Source organism: Stegodyphus dumicola, chromosome 3 (genome assembly GCF_044657685.1).
Source record: "Stegodyphus dumicola isolate Sdum_Otavi_A_Nest chromosome 3, ASM4465768v1".
NCBI lineage: Eukaryota > Metazoa > Arthropoda > Arachnida > Araneae > Eresidae > Stegodyphus > Stegodyphus dumicola.
In genome coordinates this window covers 49,099,502-49,123,558 of record NC_140770.1, presented here as the reverse complement: position 1 = coordinate 49,123,558, position 24,057 = coordinate 49,099,502, and the positions used below count along the sequence as shown (strand labels likewise).

At 34.7% G+C, this 24,057-nt stretch overlaps 1 protein-coding gene across 1 annotated transcript; it reads left to right on the top strand.

Annotated features, from left to right (window-relative positions):
• The first annotated feature begins 1,952 nt into the window (after positions 1-1,952).
• On the top strand, positions 1,953-24,057 carry LOC118186142 (uncharacterized). Its single transcript, XM_035356184.2, has 3 exons — positions 1,953-2,769; positions 12,977-13,151; positions 23,816-24,057. The coding sequence occupies exons 1-3, from the start codon at positions 2,269-2,271 to the stop codon at positions 23,989-23,991; spliced, it is 852 nt and encodes a 283-aa protein (XP_035212075.1). The 5' UTR covers positions 1,953-2,268; the 3' UTR covers positions 23,992-24,057.

Below are 24,057 nucleotides of genomic sequence, written 5' to 3'. Positions count from 1 at the left end.
CACGGACCTCTGAAACACCGGATCTGTGTGCAGAACCACTATACCACGAAGGCACGCTAGGGAAGTGGGAGAAATACCTTATAAAGTAATAAATAAATAAGATTTAAATATATATTAAACGAAGATGGATAAATTATTTTATTGTTTTATGTTATAAGATACCGCAACAATGTGCAGTAAAGTTAACAAAATAAATCAGGAAATTAATTTGAAACTTCACTATGCACGATGTTTCGAGTAAAGAGATTGTTAAACATTAATAAACACTGATCAGATGCGGGTCCCCGCCACACACGTTTTTTTTTTCCCCTCCGCCTTTTCTAATAAAAGATGCAATCAAAAAATATGAGCCAGTTTTTCTTAAAAAGTTCTCTCTTAACACAGCTCTCGTGTGCTTTTATATAAATACAATAATATAAATTAGCTTTTCATAACTCTAGATAATTTCATCCAGTGCAGCACCTCAGAAAGTCCACCATCAAAGTACACTTTTCTTTACGCAGATATTCACTGAAGAGGGTCGGACTGTCAGTCTTAGTGGATTGAATCACTAAAGCTGCGAGTAAATTCTTTGTTTTTGGTAAGACTGGCTTTTGTTATGCGCTTTTAAAAGCAGGTATAATCTTCGCAGAGGAGCCTGGGTGTAAAATTTAGAAATGTTTACGCAATCAGAATATGGGAACAAAGCCATCAGAATTATCAAAGCTCAAATTGATATTATTCTTACATAATTATTCTTTAGCGGCAATGATAAGAAAAAGCAGAGAAAGCTGAAGATGCAAGAATATTTTCTTGCTATTTCTTAAAAGGAATTAGTTTTAGAAAGTTGAAAATAATTTCCTTTGCCAAAACTTGATGCAGTAATTAATTAGTTCAATTATTTCTGTCTTCTGACGTTCTTCTCTTGTTTGATAATATTATTTATGACTGAGATTCCATACACATAAAAACCAAACCCCTCTCAATTTTCCTATTAAATAGAATTATAAGATGCTAGTTCATAGCTACTGACATTTCATTTAATAAAGACCCTATACGAGTAATACAATACATAGTTTTATGTTCGTTCTTTAAACGGAACCCAAGTTTTCGATAATAAAATATTCTAATGTACAACGACTTCGATAATGAAAATTAAAAATTCGTATCGAATTCTGCTATGAGCATTCAGATGTTGCCAGACAATAATTCTTACTTGAAAAATTGATTTACAGACTTTCGAAATTTAAGTTTTAAATCATTAAAGTTTAGGAACTCATGCGAGGTATAGCTGAAACTTTCTTACAAGCCATATTGATTTTAAAAGAGTACATGTATAATTTGAGCTTTCTCAAGATAGGAAATTAAAATAATAATCTCCAATTTTGGGTAGGAGAATACAAAACAAATCTTGATACTAATTTATTAGTTAGACACAATATACAGAAACGTTGTGCTTCAGAAAATAATTTTGAAACTGATTGTGGAAATTTCATTCATTATTTTACCTGACAGCCAAAAAAATTTTCATATCTCTGAAAAAGCGTAAAATGACAAACAGGGATTCACAAATATTTATTTCATGTGCCGTTAAAAGTTCAAAGAGATTACAAATTATGATTAGAAATGTTATTAGTTTCATTCAGAAATTATGGTGATTTTTTATTTCATTAATATTCGCTTATAGTTATGCAAATTGAATCTGTACTTTAATTTTCCCCGACTTCCTTTCTTTTTAAATTTCTTTTTTCTTTTCTATAGGATTACTTCGAATTATCTTTTGCATTCTTATTTGAATTGGAGGTTTTAAGTCTATTCGTTTTAGATTCGTGAAATTAAAGCTCTTGAAAGAAGGGTAGTTGGGTTTCCCCCCCCTTCCCGAGCAGATCAAAATCTGTAACTTAGCAGCTGCACACGAGCGAAGCAAAGGATAAACAGCCAATTATTGCAAACAGCTCTTTTCAAGTGGCTGAGGTGGCCACAAGTGCCAAAGCCTGCAGACACCACGCGAGAGAAGTGTTTTCTCAGTTCGTCAGTATCCTGGTTTCCTGATCCTATGTTTAGAATTTTTACGTTATTAAAAAAAAAAAGTAACCTTCTTCACATGGCATTTTAGCGAACAGCTAGACTAAGATAGTTGCAGTTTATAGAATAAAATTTAAGCTTTTTCGCATGAGTTCTAAATATCATGACTAACTATCAATGACTTTAGAATCGGATTATTTTATGTAAACTAAAGCGGGAATTTGTATGCACAGTTTCAAACAATAATCATAACTGATATTTGTGATGGAAGATTACGCACCGCTGGAATGTCGAGGCTATCTGATAACTCTCCAAAGTGCACTATTAGCAGAATGTCAACAAATTACGGAACGCGATGAATTTGCGCGGGCAAATGTTCTTGAAGTAGGTTGCGGTTACGGTGCAACGACAGCCCAGATATCGGATTACTGGCCCCACAATCGAGAAGTTCTCGGTATTGATTCTAATAAAAATGCAATTAATTATGCATTCACATTTGTGGCAGACGAAAAGATGGATTTTGCCTATGCAAATATTGAAGACCAGAGTACATTCGATCTCACTTGGGCGGGAAAATTTGACTGGATTTTTTCATCTCAAGCATTATTCTTTGTGAAAGAACATGCTACGGCTCTCAGGAACTTGATGTGGTGTTTGAAACCTGGTGGAAAATGCTTTATAGCTGTCCCTGCTGCAAAACCTTCTGATTTTCATGTAGCAGCGAAAAGAGTTTTGGGTGCTGATTGTTGGAAACGCGAATTCGAGGTAAGTCAGGACAAGTTTCACTTTTTAACATATTTCTATGTATTAATTTAAATGGTGTGTTTCCAGGCATAAGTTATGTGTTACATTAGTGTAAACAATGCATGAAGCATGATGCAATCCTGTATGTAATATTATTTTTAAATCGTCTTATGACATAACATCAGTTTTGCGGTTCTAGGCCAAATCCAAGTATAGACGCTTAAGCAAGCAACATCTCATAGGGCGTAACCTAAGCTATTGTCTTAAACGACAGCTAAATTCATGTTTTGCTTTGAGTTATTAATGTATTACATTTAGATGGGATGGCAACTGTACTGATTGCCTGCCGCCCAGCCAGCAAAGTGATGCTACATCAGTGGACATTGGTTCGAATTCGGAGAAGGCATGGATGATGTATGGTATCTGTGCGCAAAGGGGCACTCAAAATAAACGGCAAGCTGAAAGTCCTCTGGAGAAGTTGGTAGCAGGAAAAGAGGAGCAGGAGACCCTCGAACCCCCCCCCCGTGGGAGGGAAGTGGGGCGGAAGCTTAACAGTTAGCAAGGCCAGCGATACCTAATACATACCTACCGGAATGCACAAGTGCCGGGCTTGCTTCAACATTTACTGGTTTAGAGTGGACTTACCAATACTAAGTGATTGAAATTAGAAAATGTATGTGTATGTAATTTAAGTAAAAATCTCACAGAATGCATTTGTACGCGTCCGGCATCGCTTGCGACCTATTAAAGTACCAACAGTAAACATGATAATATGTCGTAAATTGGTGAGTTTGGTTTGGTTCCTCTTAAACTTTAGATGTATGCTCGAGTTTATTTTAATTTTATTTATTCGTTTGGTGATACTGTGATAGAATAATGATTCTAAAAAACTTTGCAAATTTTAACCACTGGCACGGGAATACTAAGCCCCTGACCTCTAAACGACATGGGTTTGAATTGCTTGGTTCCTCATACACGCAGATATTTTTTTCATGAATATATTAGAAAATTTCTTGAAGAGTTCCTATATTTTTTGAAAAACCTATAGAGAGCTGTGTACGTTAGATGTACCGAAAATATTAAGAAAAAGTTGGATATAAAAACTGGAATGTTATTTTATCATCACTGAGAGCGCGCGAGTTTCAAATGTAGTGGAATTTTTATAGGGAATGGATGAGACGAGCTCAGGTATTATCGGCTGTTCGTAAGAACGACTGCTTGTAACCGTAATAGGTATGTTATTAACTAATGGCAGTAGGTAACTAAAAACTTTTGCTTTTTTAAAGGTTCTTAAAAATAATAATTCTCTGTTTTGAATGTTCATTAAATTTTTCCTGTAATACGTGAAAGAGTTTAAAGTTTATGACCAGGTTCGATTCCAGTATTTTCCGTGTCGTAGGCGATTAGTACAGTTGACGCCCCGACTAAATCAACGATTTTAAGAATTCAAAGCAAACTGTCGTTTATAAGAACAACTTAGTCGACACCCTAAGTGCTTGACTGTATCTCTTATGCTTGCAGTTGGTTCTATAGTTTCGAGTTTTAATCTTGAAGATAGACTCAGTAACACAAACAAGACTCTCATATAGCAAGAACACGCGCAAGCAAACCATGAGGCTTGTTATCACTATCACACTGCTGTGGTTCCTGTCTGCCCTATACTTTGCAACTCGTATTTTCAAAAAATTAATATATAAATAAAGTGAAAAATAAACTTCAATGTTAGATCCATCCGAGATCTTGTTTACATAAAACAGAAAAAAATATATATATATTTTTAATCCAATGGGACGAAAGCAGTTCGTCAGGAATGGCCGAACCCATCTTTCTTTTTTTTGGGGCCCACCAGCGGCCGAGCGGTAAAGTCGCTGAACACTGGTACTTCGGTCCGAGGTTCGAATCCCGCGAACGGGCTGGCTGCATAGGCGTTTTCGTGGTTTTCCCCATGTGTAACGTGTATACGAGCCAGTTTCCCTTAGAAAGTCCTCCACGAAGGCATCCTTCCCCTTAGGCAGATAGCCCTCGAGGCTTTGCCATAATCACACACACCAACACCACACCTTTTTTTTGGGGGGAAGGGGGTTATCTTATGACCGTGAAAGTAAAACATTAATAAGTTGCACTTCAAATAAAAGATCGATATTGCACCTGCAAGAAGAGGGGGAACGATACAGACTTACGCGAGTGTTAGACCCATACCCAAGAGTTCGAATTAATAATTCACGCCCCGCTACTACTTATTTTATTGGGTGACTCAAAATGAAACCATTCCAGAGTGGAACACAATACAATTTCAAAATGATTAACGCACATGAATTGAGAAATAGTTTTCCTAAGCCTTGCACTCTTTTCTAGATAGCGTATTTATTAATGTATTAGAAATCCATCAAATAAAAATTCATTATTATTTAAGCTTAGATAATTCTCTGTAATATCTGTCTCCCTCCTCCCTCCAATTTTTATAGAGAATATTACGCATTAACTGTTCTTGTTCGTCTTCGCATTCAAGAACTAATTTTTCTTCGCATCTGATTTTCGTCAGTGAAAACCACTATCCTGGAATACATGTTTACACTAAAAGATGTTTGACGTCTTGGTTTTTAGCATTCTAGGGTACCGAAATGAAACATTTGTTCCACTTGGCAAAATGCCCCGGTTTTCTCATTCTGTTTCTTTATTTTTCCTGCCCGATTCTTAAAACTATAATTAAATTTTTTCACCCGGTATGACATTTTCTACAGAGTAGGCGCACATTAAAAATTTATCTTTTGCGGAGATCAATTTACCCTTATGTCTCTATTCAGGAGCATATTATTTCCTTTTAAACGTTATCGCATTTAATATTCTAGCGAACCCCCTCCCACCTACCGAAAAAAGGAATCCGTATTCGATCGTCCTCGAAATCGAAAGTTTTATTCAAAAATCTATGCAAAACTAAATTTTCTTCTTGGCTAATTTTAAATTTCCGAATATATTTTTTAATTTATGAAAATGGAGAGCATAAGATATTTAATAAAAGATCGTATGGTATATACCTTTTAAACCCTCAAAATTATGCGGTTCATCACTATATTAGTACTGGCTTAATATATAAGCATTTTAGGCATTGCCGGCCATCACGCGAGTATAGACGCCAATATTTTGCAAATCTGTTATTCTTCTTGATACAAATAAGAGCTCCAGAGAGCTTCACAAGTCCTGTCAAAATGATCCTGCACCTCAGACATCTAGCACCACGGCAAAGTGCCTCGTTTCTTCTTTATCTTTAGTTTCTTCTCAGCAGGCGATACTATATTCGGATATTTCTAGTTGCCAGGATCTATAATCGATTATCTCAGAAATTTCGTAAAAGCAAAAAAATCATCTTACTGAGTATCGAAACTCAGTAGCCTCGAAAAATTCAAGAAGTTCAGTATCAAATTTAATAGAAAGCAGCCTGAAGTAAGAGTGCGGACATTCTGATGCCGAATAACCGCTACACAAGTTCGATTTTTGTAAGCAATTACTGATTAATTAATTAAGCAGGAGAGGAAATCAATTCACTCGGCACTTTTGCACGAAATCACTTTACTTGAATTAATGGGCTCGCACTTTTTTAATAGCTGAATTGTCATGAAGGCGTTAGGATGTATATGAAAAACGCTGAACCGGTGTTTGATATTTATTGTTGTTTGTTGTATTTTGATGTTATCGCCAAAATTTATATTTCTTTTGTCGATATTGATAAATGGCTGGTTATTGGTATTGAACATCTATTCTCTAAGCTAATTGCTTCTATAGAAGATCAAAATCGTCGGTCTCAAAAGTTTAAAGGATTCGCAAGTTGTAGCTGTACCACTTAAAACGCTTGCTGGTTCCGATCTCAAAACTTTGTGTGTGTGTGTGTGTGTATGTGTTTAGCTAACCAAATGAAACAATTTCGAGAGCATGGCATGGTGCATTGTCATGCTGAAAGAAGGCTCTTCTGAAAGAGAATATTATTATGGCGGAAGGATGTCTTTTGTCATATAATAAACGACAGCAGTGTTTTTCAACTGACCAATAAATTTTTAATTTTTTTTACTAGAAAATAAACTAGTGAACACACACACACAAAAAAGGTGATTGTTTGTTTTTATAGTAAAATATAAATATTTTAGGATAGAGCATAGAATAATTAAAAAAAACAAGTAATGCAAATTAATTAATAAAATATTAAATAATAGTATAAAAATGTGAGAAAAACAAGATATAATTTTTGGATAACAAAGCGAAACATGAGTATAATTATAGAAGAAAAAAAATTAAAGCCATTGTAGTTTATTCTTTTCAATTAGCAGCTTAATAAGGTTTTGGAGACGTGTGTGGTTGCCTAAAGCGCAGAATGGGTTTATTAACAGAAGACACCTTCTAAATTTAGGGCATCATTGTCAAAAACGTACATCCGCGTAAGTGTGTGGTCGAAAGCGTCATTAATACTTAATGTTTTATCATGCATTTCCAGATAATTTTAATTCATAGCTGAGTTATATTTGTCAAATTAAATAGTAACTGCAATATATCATCTCAACTTAAGTATATGAATTTCTCCTGTAGCAAATCAGGTTATTTCTTTTTCAATAAATACCCGTATTGCCTTTCTGTGTGTCTTACTCGTATGCATAATTGATCAAACATACAAGAAAATCGTGTTAAATGTCCATAAGCAACACGTTTTAGTTCGTCTTTGTTTATCAATTCTGAAAATGAATGAGACAAGCTATTTATTTATTTATGAACGCTGGTAGTTTGGTCCAGGGTTCGAATCCCTGGTAATGGGCCGGCTGTATGGGCGTTTTTGTGGCCTTCCATATGTGTAACGGGTATACGAGCCAGTTTTCCTCAGAAAGCAATCCACGAAGACATTCTTTTCCTTATGCAGGTAGCTATCAAGTTCTATGCCATAGTTAAATAAACCAAAACTTCCCATTACATGTTTACACCGTAGTTTTAACTTTTTTTTGAATGCCTCAATTTTATTCTATAAATCAGAAGTAATATAATTTCCTTGCAGACTTAAATTTAGTCTTATTAATAAAAATGTATCCGATGATATTTCTAGCCTCTAATTTTTCCCCCCCTAGAAATATTTCAACTTTTTTTTTTTTTTTTTTTGATTGCAGAAAGTCTTTTTAATATTTTCTTTCATGGTAATCGTAGTACTTCTGCATGAAGTTGTAAATTTTCACGTACATTTTCAGATACTATTTCATTATAGATCTATCAGCAGCTGAGCGGCAAAATCGAGGAACACTGGTAGTTCGTTCCGAGCTCAAATCAGGCGAACGGGCTAGCTACATGGGAGGTTTCGTGGTCTTCTTCCAGGTACAACTTGAATACTACCTTCTTTCCATTACCTGGAAGTCCGCAAAATTTTTTTATCACAACCAATTACTACCTGCAAAATTTTGTTATCACAAAGAGACCACAGAAATCCAAGTCCTGTTCTAGCAGAAACTCTGTGCATGGTCACTCTTGTAGCTGGTAAATCAGCCATCTATTGCTGTGAAGACTTGGAATTTGCCTTGTAGAGACATTTGGTTATTTTGAAGAAGAGGACATGAAAAATCAGCAATGCCTCGCCGGGACTCGAATCTGGACCTCGAATACGCGCCGAGTATGCCGAGTAACCATTACACCACGAAGGCATGCAGAAAGTAGGAAGAGAATACCTTGTAACACTTTCACAGATTATGCAATTAAATACAATTTTTCTAATTGCATTTTTTGCAGAAACAATTCAAAATTTACTCCTTATAAATGATAATGTTGCTTCAGCACCTGCATGAAAAAAAAGGACATGGAAATGATTAATCACAATTACAGTTAAATTACTTTTATATGGCAAAACCATGGGATGTTTTTGCATTTTACTTAAGTCACTCTGAGTATTCCATCACGCTCTGAGTATTCCATCACGATCCAAAAATGGACACAAATTCAATAGTTTATTACCATTAGGAACAGGAATACCTTTTCCTAAGCACTGGATTTCTGTCACAATTCAAGTTCTCTTATCATTTCTCACAATGCACAATAAAGCACCAGAAAGTTCATTGGTTGTCATCCCCATTCCTCGGGTAAGATATAATGGAAGTCTGGTGTTCTGTTCGAATCTCTTGCACCAAGTCACTCTTAGCAATTTGTTATAAGATGAGCATTCATTGATGGCATCTAAAGAATCAAAGTGACAATAAGTGAACATATTTCACTTTATTACTGGCGGTTTTAATTCAAGGAGAAACAGTTCCTCGGTTTCTACAATGATACCATCTTGGCAGTCAAAACCACCACAGGCTATAGTAGAAATAGGGGACCACACCACCACAGTTCGCGCTGTTAAAGCTTGACTGGATCAGTACCTCTTGATATGAGATCCGCAAGGTTCTGTTTAGAACGTTTTTGATGCCACTGTTCAATCACAGTTAAAATTTACGTGATTATTCGATGAGCAATAAACGTTTTGAGACCTTTGCACTCTTTTGTTAACCATACCAGTATAGTAATGCTATCTGCCCAGAAAAAAGTTTTAGAAACCTCTAGTCTTGTTATCAATGTAACCAGTAGTATAGCAGCACAGAGTTCGAGACGCAGCATATAGATACAATTTAGAGGCGCTACTCTGTATTTACTAAGAAGATGTTTAACCTCGCGGTCACCGTAGGAATTTATGTCTTTCGCATAGATAATCGCTCTGTATGCCACTTCCGAGACATCAGTAAATCCGTGTAACTCTACACTCACAGACTGTTCATTCAGAATCCATCTCGGGAGACTGATAAGGTTTACAGCCTTTAAAGAATTGAGAAAGCCTCTCCACTCAGCATTTTGCTATACTGAAAGAGCATCACGCTAATTTAATTTAAACAACCCTAATTTTTGGGAAAAAAAAAATCTTTTTTTAATGATTGGACCTATTAGACCTAAAAGATCAGTCTTCTTATTTGAGATAGCACAGCTCGTATACTTCACTGTGATATATAATCATATTAAACCCAAAACTATCTGGGTGTGGTTTCCAAAGTATACTAAAGCTTTAGTATCATTAGTCAATGAATAATCAGATTTCTGTTATCTTATCACACATAAGGAATTTATTATTCACTGACTATTTGTGAAGTTCCATGTCTTCTTTACCTAACAAAGATATAAGCTGTTGTTGAATACCCTTAGTTTCATTTACACTATTACCTCCTGTTAAGACGTTGTCCATGTAGACGTCTTATAATAACACAGAAGATGATAAAGTCATTTCCCTCGTCTTTAGCTGACTGCTGCGCTGATCTTGTTGCCAAAAAAGCGCACCGGATCGTCGGCATCTCTACTCCAGATCTCCTGTATTAAAGGCCATTTTGGGCACCAGAGAAATTAGGAGACGGACTTACTTGCAAAGGAGGCCGCGCAGAACCTAGATAGCAAATAGAGGTGCTGCTTCCCAAAAGCAGTATTAAAAGGACAATGTGGAAGGATGCTCTAATCCACTGGCAAGAGGACTGCGATTCCATCTCACAGGGCAGACGCACGTACGAGTTCTTTCCCAGGGTCAGTACAGACAGGTTAATATCAGACCCGCTTATAACGTGCTTTGTAACTGGAACTTTTATGATAGGCACCTAACAACAACCAGCGTCTGTGTATACGGAGATGTAGGCGAGCTTAATCATTATCTGACATCATGCCCACTTACACGAGACTTCCACTACGCTCTGCCAACTACAAATACAGCCGCCTACAGAAGATATATGGTCAAGCAACCTTTTCAATACAGAGGAAAATACGTCTAATAATGCTTAAATTCGAAGCGCTAAAGGCACTGAACTCTGCAGTGCAGGACACGGTCCCATCTAGCCATTAGGAGACCTAACTCTTACATACGTATCTTTATACCAGTTAATGTAATGTTAATGCATATGTTTAATGCTCAAGCTAATCGAATAGGGAAATGCACATTTTATGTTATGTATGTATTAATGTAATGTATGTATGCATGTATTATTAATGTATAACGAAGTATATAGTTATAAGTTGCATAATCTGCACTGGTATCGCTCTGCAATATGTCTGTAGAGTTTAGGAACTTAGTATTATAACTTAGTATTATTTTATGTTTTAATAGATCGAGTGCACTATTAATGTATAATGTATTAATATATCGAACGCACCTTTTATGTTATGTATCTATTAATGTAATGTATGTATTATTAATGTATAATATATATAGTTATAAATTGTATAATGGACACCGCTTTGCAATATGTCTTTGGAGTTTAGGAAATTTTATTATTGTATGTATTAATATATCGAGTGCACTATTAATGTATAATGTATAACGATGTATTACTTTTGTAGTAATTCAACATAGTAACGCTCCTTAGTCAATGAAAGCAGCCCGGGTGTCCGGACCCTGCTTTCACCTGTCACCTGTTTAATGTCGAGGCTGTGCGCGATACCGAATTTGTACAATACTCTGATTTTTTAAGCAAAAGCAAACATGGGAACAACAAAAGTTTCTTTCTCCCCATGTGCACAGCAATCGGTTTTCACTTAAAAAACACCAGAGAATTGTGCAGATTTGGCAATACGCACACAAAACATTTCGTTAAGGTTGCCGTCGTCTAGTTTGATTTCACGTTTATGCTTGGTGCTAAGTGGCGTTCGTTAACAAAAAAATACCAAAATTTGTTGCAAACAGCAGAGATAATTTTCTCAGCAATTTAAAATTTCCATAAATTTGATTTTAAATTCAATATTCTGAAACAGTTCAACTGACAAACATGGTCATGTACGTTAAATAAAATGTTTGTAAAAATTGCTTTTATTCATTTTTCAATAAAAAAGCCATTAAATTATATTTCTATAAATCTTAATTTCGACAAGCAATGTATCTGCACAAGAAACTTTGTGGTTAAAAGTTTAAAATATTCTTTATTGTGAATAGTAATCGCAATATGAGCGTTAAAATATATAAAGAAAAATCAAATTAATTCTTTTTATAAAATACATTATTTTTTATACTCTCATAAAAGAGAAATTTTAAATCCAATTTTTAAGTCACTGTCTTTTACGTAACTAAAATGTTTAAAATGTTTTTACTAATACTGGAATTTGACAGGGAAGCATACAAATATGTCACGTAGATTTTACATCTTTCCATCTGTTATCTAAAATGATTTCATAAAGCATGTTGAAATATTGCACAGTAGAAATGATTAACGAAAGCTTGCTTTCTCATCATCTCAAAAGAAAATTAGGTCTGGAAACACTTTTAATATCAGGAGAAGGAAATATACTTTGATTTAAAGCCGGTACATCAGAAGACAATCAAAATCATTAAACGATAATATAAATAAATTATTTCCCTTTAATTATTCAAAGCGAAATTTCCTTTTTAATTTGACGTATATGTTTTAAAAGAATTTTTTCTTTTCAAGGGTTTAAAAAAGTCAGCGGAAACAACCTTTTTGCTCCTGAAGTCTGACCGCACTCAAAACCGATAGAGATACTGAAAATCTATATCAAACTAAAGTTCTTTTTGGTCTGATTAAAATCATAACGAAGCTGTTTGGCAATTTAATCCCTTAATTAACAATTTTAATAATCGATTTTGAATTTATTTGGTGGTTTAATTTTCGTTTCAAATATTTATTCTATAATATTTTGATTATATTAAGTGAATTGTTGACTAGATTAAGCGATGTATTTCCCACGCTTTCTTATACGAATTCTTGGGACTTTCGGGAATTTAATAAGAATATCCGCGATTGCATTAAGCGTCATCTATTGTATGCATTTTCGCTTTATTTTTTTGTTTTTTTTTTCTGCCCAAAATGATCCATACGACAAATACTCTGCTGGAAATGTGATATACAAAAGATTAATACGATAAAACGATTGTTCCGGGAGTGCTGAATTCGGAAATAACATTATTTATGTAGAATTTCATTTGAGACCAAAATCAGCGAATACATGTGTGGGGAAATAAACGTCGACTTATCATTGAGGAATGACATTTCCATATTCTGCTCTACTAATATTCCCGTTATATGCTTTCCTGGAATTGTTAGTCGTATATAATTTGTCATTGATTACTTAATTCTAGAGCTTTCTAAAATTTTCCATAGATTGCTAAAGGGATATCTGTTCTGTTTTATTCATTGATATATATGTATTAAGGCAAATTACATTAATTTCTAAAAATTCTCTGTTTTAGCCCATATCAGACCTTATATCCGATATGACAGAAGTGAATTGTAACAGACTGTGGTTCCACCATCCGCATGCAGACAGAGTATATTCTGCACTGTTGGAACAGGTTGGCTATCAAATTTTACATACAAAGTTGTTCAACTTTCGATATATATTTTCATCTCCTGATGAGTACAAAGGTGAGTTCATAACTACTAAAAAAAAAAAATTCAATTTTCAACATTTTAATGCAGGCCAGTTTTTATAGAATTTTAAAAACTGAAAAGTTCAGTTTGTAGTCACTTGGCAATTTTTAGTAAAAATATTTCAGACTGAAATTGTTATATACGTGCTTTAGAGAGAAAGGCTCCACCAGAAGAGGAGTATTCAAGGTTGTTGAATACTGGTAGTCTGACCTTTGGATCAAATGAGTTTCCCCACGTGTAACTAAGGTAGAAGCCAGTTCCTCTACAAGGGCATTCCGGCCCTTGGGGCACATAGTCCTCATGTGCTTAGCACATTCAAATAACGTGACTCACTTGAATCGTTAGGGAGAAAGTTCTGTTAATAAGTTTCCTCATTCTATGAAAAACCTTTGCCCCGCCCCCCCCAAAAAAAAAAAAACTGAAATGTTTCAGATTTTAAATTACGTCCAAAGGGGCGTTTTTTAACATTTTGTGTGTTACCTTTCTTTATTAAATATCATGTTCACTTAAACCATAAGATCCAGTGCAACAGCAATATCGCAAAATAGTTTTAAAACGAGCATATCTTTAGAATTTCCGATACAGAGACTCACGCGCTGGAGATAAAAATGTTTTTTCTGCACAACGTTGCCATTGCTCGCTTTGAAATTCTTGAGTTTGTTAATCAAAAATTCGTCAAAGTTTTAAAAAATAGGAAATCGATCATAAAACAAATTTCAAATTTGGTCTTCCACATGCTCATATTCGTTGGAGGATTACGTTATTCAAAATTCGATGACTCTATGTACCGTTGTTTTATCACAATACGAGAAATATACATACATTTATGCAGATTTTTCATTATTTAATTTCTTCAAATATAATGCAGGACTCTAACATTTTGTGGCAACAGTTTGAAAAGTGAACCGACATTTATGAGTCCGACGCAAAATGCCAAAACGAAACTAATAGTCCTTCGGGATTCAAATCCCTTTGGACTAAAAAAAGTTGGGGGGGGGAGGCATTCAATGTGCTAAGCTGACCCGGAAAAAAAAATAGTCTCCTAAAATTTCAATCATATCTAGAGTAGTACTGACCCTAGGAGAATTTAATTTTTTAATCAACTAATTTAACTATGAAAAACATTTTTCACACTGATAATTATTCCTGTTATATAAAGTATAATTTGATAACGCTGTTGTGATTTATCTCACTTATCTGACAGTAACATCAGAACAAAACCACGAAATTCTTCGTGGCGAAGAGTGTAAGATCGCGCCTTCGTTGGCCTTGAACACCGTACAGTATGACTATGCTCAATTCCGCTCCCGATTTTGATGGAGAGCACTCCAGGGAATGTGTCTCCCACCCCTTTTCCTCTACCACCAACCTCTCAAGAGGACTTTTGGCTCGCCGCATGTTTAGAGTGCCCCCATGTAGCACAGGCACTATACATTAACAAATATCTAAGCTTACCCCCGGGATTCGAGCCTAGGCCCTTCGGTACAGCAGTCAGTGTCGCTAACCACTATTCCAGTTGGGCGGCTATAATGTGATAATAATTATTGTAATCTAAACTTAGTTCTTAAATTGGAACTATGGAAAATCATCAATAATTAGAGATATTCATCAATGCAATCATTAAGCATCCTCCTTATTTCCTAAAGTAAAATATTTATTGCATGGTACAAACATGGTATACTTAGATCCATGATGACTGGATTCTTTTATTTGAGTGTACATTATGGCTACCTTGCCTATGAGGTGGACAATTTTCAAAGAAGAAATAATAACTCACCTGAATTCATACGGCACAAGAAGAAAACCATGAAAATTGGACAGAGCCATTGGCAATAAAATCCTTATTGACTTCTACAACCATTGGCAATAAAATCCAGAAGAAACCAACAGCATTTTGCAGCTTTGACCGTGCACCCACTGGTACACAAAAGTAAGATAATACGAATATATGCACATGAAATGCACTTATTTCAAAAGAATGATTAAACATTACTCTTGAACTCCACTTAAATAAAAACCGTCACTAATTTATTTTTGTTTTATGTGTGTGGAGGGGGGACTTTTATATTTGAGCATTTAATTGATGAATTATATGAAGTTTTATATGTGAAAATTATAGTAGCAAGAAAAATTTGAATTACAGTGGAAGAAAATTTTTTTGTGCCGTACGAAATTTTAAATAAGAACCTCATTGTTCAAATAAATGCTTTATTGCTTCAGTGATGATTTTCTATATCCAGGAAAGAATGGTCTTTATAAGAAAATACGAAAGTAATATTAAAAAAAAAAAAAAAAAAAAAAAAAAAAAAAAAAAAAAAAACAAGATACGAGATCTGCTTAAGTGATTAAATGAAATGGAAAAGAGAAGGATATTTTTCTGAAACCAAATTTTATTATTCCTCTTGAAGGCCATTTACTAGCTTAATGAAATATGGAAAATGGCACTCTTTTCATCACATGCCTGTATCAAGTTGTATTATGAATTAATGTACACTGGTCATCAAAATGAAAGGATAATGGGAAAAAATATGCTCACTAAGTTAATGATGCAACCAGTACCCAATGTTATAATTATTTATGTTGATTAAATATAACTGAATACAAAATTGCACTTAAGAACATACGTTAGAGCCAGAAGTATGCAAATTCGGTGACTGACAATATGGTGCATGATGGAACTTCCGTTTGTAGTGTTTAAAGTTAATTTGATTTCTGAGAGTAATCAGTATTCAGTATTCAGTAATTATGGCTCAAAGGCGTCATTTAAGTGAAGATCAAAAGTGGTAAATAACTGGTAGAATCGAGGGAGATCAAACACAAATGGAGTTCGCTCAAGATATGAATATGCCTCAAAGTGTCATATCAAGAGTTTGGAGCCTGTTTTAAAGCACAGGATCAGTTGATAGACAGCCTAGTCAAACACCACCAAGAGCAAAAACTGCATCAGAAGACTGCATTTTCACTTAGTGTAGGGCAGTGGTGCCCAACCTTTGGCCTCTCGCGAGCACATTTCCAAAACATCAACAATTTTGTTAAATATACAGGGTGTTTCATAGATCATGGGACAAACTTGGAGAGGTGGAGCGTACTGAAACATGCATTTTTTATATAGGAATGTAGGGTCTAAAGCAGTGTTTCCCAACCTTTTTTGTGCTATGCCCCACCTTATCCTCTCTAAAATTTTTAAGCTCCTCCTAGCATTTACATAATCTTTAATATTTAAAAATTGAAATTTTCACGAAAGAAACATGAATGATATCTTTTAGGCAGAAACGACTACGAAATTTTGTTTGCAAACACAGTAAGTGAACTTTCAAAACATGAAGAACTGAAATTCAAGAAAAAACTCATTTTAGTGAAAGTTTTTTATTTTAAGTATTAATAATTTTTATTATTTAAATTTAGCGACTGACTTCCTTGCGCTTGATCCTTGCTGCAAAAAAATTTTATGTCAGATTCCAATGTAGATAACTTGAGTCTCAAGTCTCCGGTTTCATTATATCCAACCTCTTTCTTTTTTTTTTTTTTTTTAAAAAAAAAAAAAGCAGCAAATCATTTATGGCACTAAATCAGCATTCAGCAAAATATGAAGATGGAAACGGTAACAATAGTTCTCTTGCAAATTTTGTTGCATTTGGATATTTGATTCTGATTTCCTCACAAAGCTATGTCATCGCTCCTTTCATATTAAATAAAGTTTTAATTGACTCATCATTTTGCATTCTTTTTACTGCATATTTGAAATATCAGCCAAATCCACTAGCTTTGGCTGTATCATCCAAGTTGGAAAATCATTTTGTTTGAAGTTACAAAATCTTTTAAAAATCAGCCGATAAAATTTTCAGATGATCGACAATAACAAGTATAGCGGTATCAATAACAAGTATAACGTCACATTTTAGTCACGTCACATTTTTGGAGCCAATGAGACTTTTTAAAATTTTTGTGGTAAATAGTATATGCCTGACATAATTCAACAATGATAATTAAACCAAATATCTTCCTTTTGCATCATAAGATTTATTTTCTCCTTGAAATTGTTTATTTAATATATTTAATTTTTCAAAGATATCGGCTAAATAACTCACAATTGCCTTGTAATCATCCGTTAATGGATTTTTCATTTCAGGTTTGTCGCTTAAAAACTAACTAAGACTATCAAATAGTTCCATAAATCTTTCCAAGCAGTTCCCTTTCGACAGCCTTCTTACTTTAGTGTGATATACAAGTCTCATATTGTCTTCATTTTGTTCTTCATAAAATAACTTGAAAAGACGTTCACATTTGGCCCTAGCTTTAATAGCATTGATACACTTTATAACTGAATTTAGTACTTTACTTAGAAAAGGCGAATTGTTTTTAGTTAGCAGGTTTTCTCTATGAATAACACAATGCACAAGAAGCATTTCTGGATTTTCATCTTTTATCAATTTTAAGCAACCCTTTTTCGTATTCCGTGCTTTATTTTGTTTTTCAACCATCATATTAGGAAAACCATCTGCAGTACAAGATGTATTATATTTTTATTGGTATATTTTTTTACATCTATAATTTTTTAGCTTACTATAAATATCTTTGTAGGTAGTGGTGCTTTCTAATGATTTACAGAATATTTCTTTGGCAAAATCTCCTTTATGAATATATCTTACACAAGTTACAAGTACGGCCTCACTGTCTCTCAAAGTTGGTTCATACATTTGCACCGAAAGTTTTCTTGTTTTCAGATTTTCAACAAGTTGTATTTCAATATCCTCACTTATTTAATCTTTTTTCTGCAAACAGTATTGTTATTTAGTGCCATAGCTTTAACGTCTTTGTCATCTTTTTCTAGAACAGTTTTAAATGCTGATATTGATGGTTTGATTAAATTCTCCCCTATAGTATTCTCCCCTATATTCCCAGATTAAGCAATGAGTAATAAAATTTGATAAATAGCCTCAAGAGCACGATTAACAGTTGCATTATGAGCAGTAAATAGACACTTTAATATTACTCTTTTTTCAAAAATTTTCCTTAAAGTGTGAAAATAATTCAAATCTGAATTAATATCAGCATTATGTTTCGCCTTCAAATGTGCCTCAAGACGACCTAGTTTCATTAATTTGTTGATCAGGCATTATTGGCATAAAAGGACAAAAGTTGACCGTTTATGGACCGGGTATGAAACCAAATTTTAAATATACCTCCGAATACCGACGAACGTTTTTTCTTGCTTGCACCCCTCAATTCACTAAAGGCTGAAAGAAATAAATATAAGATCAATATAAACAAAGCTGAAAGCAGTTCCTGTTGCCATTCAAGGAAAGAATAATATACCGGTTGCCATTCCTACAGTAAAAAATAAAATAAATTCGTTGGCTGAAAGGTGGGAGAAACGTCTGGAAAGCAGAATGTGTCAGTTATTTAAATACCTTTAAAAGCATTTAAATGTCCATGTCTACAGCGAGAATTCTTTATAGAATATTTAAATGCACCGCAATTTAAAAACTTTTTTACGTATACATCACTTACATTTTTCTTTATTTTGGGGAATAAAAAATGAAATTTCGAAAAATGTTGACTTCATGAAACATATTTAGAACGTCCTTTGTCCCCTTAAACTCTGGACGAGTCCATTTTCGAATTGCCCCCCTTAACATTTGCATTGCCCCCTTGTGGGGCGTGGGCTCCAAGTTGGGAAACACGGGTCTAAAGTGACGAGTTAAGGCAGGAACGAAAAAAAAAAAAAGGACACCAGAGGAATATGTGTTTATGTACAAAATCAACGCAAAGTGCTTCTTTGCAGCAATACAGTATTCACAGTAAATGTTAAAAGGGAACACTAACAGTAATAGGAACTACAGCTGTGATTGGCTGGCAGTGCAGCGGTAGAGGGCGGTAGTGAGCCGGACAAACCACGATCCGATGCATTAAAGGATCATTCGCAACTCTGATGTCGAGCGTGATGAGCGAGTTTACGCACTGAGAAAAATCTGCCATGCATCTCATGTATGGTGCTGCTAATGGGAACGGCAGAGCAGCGCTACGGTTGTACCAGGAACGGTTTCCGAAAAGGCGTGTATGCCGAAGCACACAATGTTCGAGAGGTTACATCGGTCTCTGTGTGAAAACGGGTTATTTGAAGCCATCTCTGAACCTAGAAGTGGAAGAAGAAGTGCACGACAACCTCGCATTGAAGTATCCATCTTGAACATTGTGCATGAATCACCTCAGACAAGTACAAGAGCTACTGCACGTCGTCTGCAGCTGAGTCATTCCACCGTTTGGAGAGTATTGCATGAAAATGGTTTGCACCCATACCATTTGCAGAGAGTCCAAGCCTTGCAAGAATCAAATTCTATCTTCGAGTTCATTTCTGTCATTGGTTTTTGGCAGCAGTGTGCGGCGCAAGCGGATTTCCCATCGGACGTGCTATTCACGGACGAGGCAACTTTCTCACAGGACGGAATCTTCAATAGCCACAACACGCACGTGAGGGCAACTCATAATCCACACGGCAGACGTCCACATGTATTCCAAAGCTGCTTCTCCGTGAATTGTGGGGGCGAATATTTTTAACGACTCATAGGCCCATACCTCTTACCTGCACGTGCAAATGGCTTATGTTATCATATTTTTCTGCAAGGGGTACTACCGTAATTGCTGCAGGATATTCCGGCTGTCGTTCGTGATCGCATGTGGTTCCAGCATGAAGGTGCACCAGCCCATAACCACGTGCGGGTCCGCAATTACTTGAATGGGCCGATCGATTGGCCGTGGTGGAAACGTTCGATGGCCACCCCGTTCGCCATATTTACCCAACTTGGATTTTTTTTATGGGGCCATCTGAAGAGCATCATTTACGAGACTCCCGTCGACTCACTGGAGGACCTCGTAGCACGACTATACATTGCGGCTGCAAGCGTGCGTAAAATGCCTGTCGTTTTCCAAAATGTTTGTCAATCCCTTCTGCGACGTTACCAAGCATGTATTACTGCTGGTGATCGCAATTTTGAACATTTATTGTGAATACTGTATTGCTACAAAGAAGCACTTTGCGTTGATTTTGTACATAAACACATTTTCCTCTTGTGTCTTCCCCTCCCGTTCCTGCCTTATCCCGTCACTTTAGACCCTACATTCCTATAAAAAAATGCATGTTTTAGTACGCTCCACCACCCCTCCATGATCTATGAAACACCCTGTATTTCCAGTCACCAGGGTTCATAGCCACATTTTAGTTAAAAAAATAAGCACCTATAAGCACTTTTCAAGCACATTTTAAGGAAAAAATAAGCACCTGTCTAATTACATTATACACAATTGCATAACCTTAAAAGAAAAATTAGACTTGTAATTTAAAATATGAGCAATGCAATATTTATTAAGAGAATGAGCATTACCTCAACAATGGAAAACAATTAACTTTTTTTTTTTTTAAATTTTAAATGACAGTTCAATTTACAGAATTAGTTTACAATGAGAAGAAAAAAAACTATGCAAAACTAAAATATATTACAAAATTTAATGATGATATTTCAGTTGAAAATATAGAAAATAAATAATAATAAGCTATATTAATTGTATTCGTTTGGCAACTAATAATAAATACAATTTATTTTTCCACTCATATTAATATTTAAATAATTTAACTTAAATCAAAATTCTGAACATTTTCTAAATTTTCATTGCATAACAGTTTTCCCTTAACATATATCCCAAGCAAAGTAATTTAAGTAAAAAAGAGGCACATTTCTGAAATCAGAAGACGGGAAATTGCTTCATTCAGTCATCCTTTAACAGTAAAAGCTTAACTAACCAGCATACTCGGAAATTCCCGAATTTTCCGGATAGTAACTGGAAAAAGAGGAGTGGGGGAGATTGTAGCCGTTCTTTAGATTTAAATTTAGGCTAAATAAATGATTTTGACATTTCGATATGTGCATCATATAAAAACCAACGGAACTGAGAAATATTCTGCTTAGAAAGCACAGTAAAACTCTTTTAAGTGTTCATAAACAAATCTCAGACTGAACATCAAAATTAATTATCAATAACATCAAAATTAATTATCAATACAAAATACCGCAAACGTTATTGCGCAATACGTGCGGCGTAGTTCTTCCATATGTGATATTACGCAATTGGAATCAACACCTGTCGGTATTCGGAGAAAGAAGAACTAAATAAAGAAAAAGAAAGACTTACTAATCTGGGGTGTTTCTGATTCTAACTTTCAACAGACTGTATTAAATTTCCGGAATAGAATCAATCTTCGCTTGGGTAGACCGCAAAAACTTTTAGTCCTATTCAATCCAGATTGGACAGTGACAAAAAAAAAAAAAAGTCCGCTGCTTCAATATTAGAGATTTTGCGGAGAAACTCCCAACCTCAGTACTGCATAATGTATTGGCAAAGAAAATGAAATTATTTTGACTATTCGATTACTTTCCTCTTATTTAAGCCATTCCGAATATTATTCCTTAGAAAGCTAATCTGTGTAAAAACACACCCATTTTTGGAAGTTTATCTATACTTCAGCAGTTACTGCAATTATATTATTATAAATATTCATAAATATGCTCATAATATAAGCATAAGGATCATAATAAACACGAATATGAACTGACCACGCGGAACGAGAATGCAAATTTATTAAAATCTTGATAGAAATTCAAACGTGTGTAGTATTTGGGTGGGACGAAAAGAATACCGAATGTACCGGAATTTTCTACGTTTTCGCAATTCTTTGGCCAATAGAACGACGTGCACCTGTCTGTATTCTCGCGCGCACCATAGGTTACATTAATGCAGAGGAAGGGGGGAAAAGCAATTTTCGGGAGTATGATTCACCATCTGACGTTGCATATAAGGAAAAAAAAGTTGTTTATTTAGTTTCGGCTTAGGTACAGGGAAAAAAATGCGCGTTCATTAAAAGCAAAGGATTAAAAAAATGCACTAAAAGCAAAAAATAAGCACTAAAAACAAAAAAATAAGGGCTTTAAAGAAAAAGTAAGCACCTATAAGGGCCTTTATATTTAATTTTCAAATATAAGGACTTATAAGCACTTGTAAGGACCGCTACGAACCCTGAGTCTTATGTGATACATCTAAAATATTAATTTCGGCAAATGGGTTTGAGATGAATAATAATATTCGTTGAACTTTATGGAAATCAGAGAAGCGGAGTTCACAATTTAGTGCATTTAAGTTTTCCGAGTATTTCTCTGTTTCAGTTGCCTTGTGATTATTAATATGGCTTGCTAAATTCTGAAAATGGGTGAAATTGTTTTCTTCCATCTGATTTATCCACAAATTTAACTTTGTCTGAAAAGCAGTTACAGTTCCAGTCAATTGAAAAAGGGCTTTTTTCTTTTCCCTGGAGATCTTCATTCAGTTTAACTGTTATACCCGTGAGAAAATACAGATCGGATAATCAATTATTATCGTCCAATTCTATATAACTTTTGTTTTCGAATTCTAAAAAGTGCTTTATTGGCGAAAGAAATTCTACAAATCGTTGAAGTACTTTTTCCCTGCTGAGCCATTTAACACCGGAATGAAGCAATAAGGTTCCACGTTCGCCATCATCAGTCAGCAATCAATTATTTTATATAGTCTTGTAAGATATCTCTTATCATTATAAATGTTTACCATATATTAAGAAATATAAATAAATTGTTATTTTTAAAATATGTTTTGTTCATAGTACCTAATCAGGCTGGCGAGCACAACGTTGGGCACTGCTGGTGTAGGGTTTCCATATTTGTAATGTAAATATGAATCAATTTCGCTACGCAGATCCTCTATAAAGGCTCTCTTATCATCATAAAGACCAGGGGTCGGCAAACCGTGGCTCGTTGTCTCTAAGGCTCCTCCATAAAATAGCAGATGCACCTAAGCAAGAAAATCTTGAAAATACAACACAAAGACCATCAAACTTTACACAGCGGAGAAATTCACAAATTTATCTTGCCGTCCTTTTTTTCAGTTATGCCAAGAATAATTCACTTGGTGAACATTTAATATGGATATAAATAATTAAAACTGTAAAGGACCGGAAAAAAGTCGCATCGTTCCCACCATTTTACATTGTGCATGAGCTAGAAGTCACATCGTTTGCCTTTCAAATAATTTTAACAAAGTGCCTAAACCGCATTTGACAAATATACCAAATTCCGCGTTCAACAAATACACCAAATTTCAAATCGGCCCAGTAGAACGGGAGATATAGAAATGTCCCTTTTTTTCCACAGTGTATGTACATGAAACGAGTATACAAGATAAGTGTGGATGGGAGAGTTGGAAAGAGGGTTGACCTCACTGAACATACGTAGATGATATTGAAGACATTATTAGTAAAAGACTGCACAAGATAACCCTAATTAAGTGAATAACAATATACCTACCTATAAAATTTAAGTTTAAAAAATGTGGCTCTCAAAGGAGATTTCAGTTGTTGAATTGTTGATAACTGGCTCTGCTGACTAATGAGTTTGCTGACCACTGATATAGACAATGTCTTTTAAATAAATAATAAATTCTTCAAATTCTGTGTTCCGCAGTTTCTTTCAGAAAACAGAATTCAGATCTCTATAGTATATATTTAAGAATCTTTTATAGTGGTATATTAAAATATTAAAGAAAATGCAACTTCATAACATATATTTTCTTTACAGCATGTTTACAGAGCCTTGTTCGTAAACCGCTTCAATACATCCCAGAAGAAAAGAGAGAAAATACTTTGAAGGAATTCATTAAGATTGCTTCCAAAAAAACTAAAAAAACACCAGGTGGTTCAGTTATCTGGAATCTGAAATATGCTTTTGTTCTGGCCAAAAGACCTGAGCTGTAATTGATTAAAATAACATATTTTGTATGCTCTTTTTCTACACATAAACCTTCCTTATAAATTGTAAAA